The 3,367-nt window shown below is 34.3% G+C and overlaps 1 protein-coding gene across 1 annotated transcript; it reads right to left on the bottom strand.

Moving 5' to 3' along the window:
- Positions 1–1,228: 1,228 nt before the first annotated feature.
- LOC109213563 (photosystem II 10 kDa polypeptide, chloroplastic-like) lies at positions 1,229–3,070 on the bottom strand. The gene is made up of 5 exons (XM_019377376.1): positions 2,840–3,070; positions 2,371–2,429; positions 1,758–1,813; positions 1,601–1,653; positions 1,229–1,490 (listed from the first exon to the last, which is right to left on the bottom strand). The coding sequence occupies exons 1-5, from the start codon at positions 3,003–3,005 to the stop codon at positions 1,396–1,398; spliced, it is 429 nt and encodes a 142-aa protein (XP_019232921.1). The 5' UTR covers positions 3,006–3,070; the 3' UTR covers positions 1,229–1,395.
- Positions 3,071–3,367: the final 297 nt, after the last annotated feature.

The raw sequence follows: 3,367 nt of genomic DNA, 5'->3' as shown, positions 1-3,367 counted from the left end.
TGAATGCAGGTCATTGATGGAGCAACTGGAAAATCCAGCACTAGGACATAATTTCAGAGAACTAAACCAGGTGGCGGACCTCCCTGCAAAGAAAGGAGCAGAAAAAAAGTTATTTGATAGGACAAATTTTTTGAGAATTTCTCCGGTGTTTGTAAACAAGGTCCTGTGGGCAGATATCCTAGGAACTGTTTTTGTACGTAAAACCAGGGGGAACCCCCTTGTAATGCAAGACAATGTTAGCGCAACAATCGGGAGCAGTAGCTCTCAAACAATAGTGTAACTATTTTTGCTATGTTATATAATTATCTAACTCACAGGAAAAAAAAAACGTGCCTAAAGAGTGGTAATAAGCTCTTTCCTCCCTTAAATTTAAATGTGTCATGTCAAACAGAGTATAGTGAGATTAGCCTAATAATTAACCAAAAAAAAAAAAAAGAGAGAGATTAGCCTATTACATATTTTTCTTCAGACAAATTCTCCACGTTCTCTTTTACTAAATCTTCCTCTTACTGTTCCTTTCTCCATGTCTTCCAAATATAGTATTATTTTGGTGCTCATCTTTTTAACTTCGATAAATATTTTAGTGCTGAATTAAACATTAGATATTTATCTGATCAGAGATTTATTTGAGTTCTGCACATCTTGTTCTAACAAATGCGGAGCTACAGTGTTCGACCGAATCAATAGCTTTTATTGAAATACTTATATTAAGAAATTCAATGGATATGTATAAATTATTAATTTAAAACCCAATAACTTAAAACAAGTATAATCCCGAACTCCTATAGCTCCGCCATTGTGTTCTAACACATTTTGTCAAACTGTTGGTTATGACAGATCATATCGTAATTCATCACCTATTTATGAAGATAGAAGCACATGGCGAATTTGATTTCTAAATTTTGATATTGTTATATATATATATATATATATATATATATATATAAAAACTATGAACAGTTAATCTGAACGGTCTTATGGAAAGATTCTTACAAGTTACAACCACAAATAAGTTAAAAGATGGTCTTATTATTTTATATTTTGGATTTAATTGACCCTTTGGTTTTTTCCGCAACTAGAAGTATCTGAAGAAAAGAAGTTGTTCGGATACGAGGAGAACTCTTCTGCCATGACTAGCATTTAACGAGTTGCTATTCCACTAAACGTACTTTTAAATTTCATCATCCAGTAATCCAAGCAAAACAACATGCATATTGGATGTAACCGAGGCAGAAACTATAGTAATATAAGATCAAGTTAAATACTATATTTTTTATACATATAAATTAAATCTTGAACGTTCTTAGCCAAATTCGTGCATTCGTCATTGCTTTACTTTACAAAGTACTTAATTGACTAGCTTGGATACAACTTAATTTATGTAGGCATAATGATCTACTGTGCCAAAGCACTTGTGTTGTATACAAGTAGTGCACCTCCTGCAAGAATGCCAGCCAACGTGACAGCCCAAACGGCTAAGCCAGTGGTACCTGCAATTTTCAATTATACTGACTACATTATTTAGTAAAGAAATGAAAGCTTGGTTATTTAATTGTTAGAAGTAAAAATAATGTTATAATAATCATAATTGCAGTTATACCGCCAACATAGACATCGCCACTCGGGGACCATTCATCTGGGTTATAGATAGGACTGCATTTTAATCAAAGTATTTATATGAATTAATGCTTCAATTTTAGAGTAATCTACGGGGTATCATTATCTACTATTGGGAATTTATAATCAGAATCACCAACCTGTATCCATCAACATTAGCTCCATATTTGTTCACGAATTGGTAAACACCCTTTCCCTGCACATAGCCACCATTTTAATATGATCATTACATGTGATAGTCCGAATCTATTAATTAGTAACTTTATTACCCCTTATTAGTTTTTTCATCAATACGTAAAGATCTCATAAAGTTTTTCTACTTCTACACCATTCCTTTAATTACATAGTCCTAACAATTGCTTTACATAAACAAATTAGTTTTGTACACAATCTTCTTGAAAATTCAGATATGATTTTCATAATGATCATGTTAGATTTAAGTGTCAGCCAATGCTACCGGGAACGGAGGAAAACAAAAAGAGGGGGGAGGGGGGAGGGGAGGTACCATCGAACAAATGCAGTCACCAAAAAATAGTGTCTATTTGAGCTTTATTGGTTCTAAATTCTAGGATAACAGTAACATTAAGGGTTAGTAACTATGTTTTGAATATGAATCTTTTTTGCATATTTGATGTTTCTTAATATAAATACACAAAGTTATTGGATTTGACCGAGGTAACATTCTTGCTTCGTTTTCCCATAAATGTGCATGACATGTTATGTAGAGAAAGTGTGTGAAGTCTAGGGACAAACCTTTGCCCTCCGGCCTGAGGCATCAACACCATCTTCCAAGTTCATGCCTCCATTAATTCCTAATTAATTTACATACCAATTGTCATATCAATCAGCAAATATATTTTTTTTGCATAATATTCTATCTCTTTCAGATGTATTCGCAGTAACCAAAAGGAAAAACCACACTGAAAGACTCTACTAAGGAAAATTAGAAATAAGAATCTATATATTGTAAAAGGACAGTCTAATCTAAAATGCTGGGAAAAATAAAGAGTGAAAATGCAAACATGCAAGGCCCAAGATACCAAAAAGTAATTTTGCAAAAAAATGTTTTCAGCAAAAAAAGTCATTTTCGAGTATTTTCCTCGTAAGAGTAAGAGACAAGATAATTTTCCTAAATGTCATTACTTACTCCAACTAGTACATAGACATTTTAGTACCAAAAATTCTAAAAATATCTTTCATTAAAAATAATAGACATACGGACCATAAGGCTTGTCGGTCTTGATCTTCTTGCCACCACTGGCCTCAACTCTGAACCGGGAGGATGAAGAAGACCTTCCTATTGATGGCAGGCCACGCACTGCTCTCTTTTCCACTGTGAAGGGAGAGGGCTTGAGACTAAATGAACTCATCACCGCACTAATTGCCATCACTAATTACTTACTCTTCTTCTGCTCTTTCTACTCTTAGCTACTAGATGTTTCATCCAATTTGCTGCATGATCCTTTTAATAGAATTTGTAAAAGGCCCCACAAAGTGGTCTTCTTTTACACGTGGCATTTCTCTTGTCGATGTCATATTACCAACATTATCCAAATTGCAATCTGTATAGCACTCTCTAACATCTTCTACAAACTTCTAGCTAGTACCCGTCCTATAGTAGTAGTCCACTTAGAACTCACTCATTGGCTGTCTTTGGGCACCCCCCCCCCCCCCTTTAACGGGGTAGAGAAAGTGACCGACCTATATTATCGCTTTCTTCGTCCACTCAAACTGCAGAAAATTTAAAAAT

Source organism: Nicotiana attenuata, unplaced genomic scaffold (assembly GCF_001879085.1).
Source record: "Nicotiana attenuata strain UT unplaced genomic scaffold, NIATTr2, whole genome shotgun sequence".
Classification (NCBI taxonomy): Eukaryota; Viridiplantae; Streptophyta; class Magnoliopsida; order Solanales; family Solanaceae; genus Nicotiana; species Nicotiana attenuata.
Note: the sequence above shows the minus strand (reverse complement) of the source record. Positions and strands in the feature narration are given on the sequence as shown.

What these genes read in the sequence shown, in the direction of transcription:
- LOC109213563 (XM_019377376.1), bottom strand. Translation starts at nt 3,005, where the DNA reads ATGGCAATTAGTGCGGTGATGAGTTCATTTAGTCTCAAGCCCTCTCCC. An exon ending in CAAGACCGACAAGCCTTATG is followed by an intron (nt 2,430 to 2,839) that starts GTCCGTATGTCT and finishes TAAATTAATTAG; the next exon opens with GAATTAATGGAGGCATGAAC. An exon ending in TGGCGATGTCTATGTTGGCG is followed by an intron (nt 1,491 to 1,600) that starts GTATAACTGCAA and finishes TGAAAATTGCAG; the next exon opens with GTACCACTGGCTTAGCCGTT.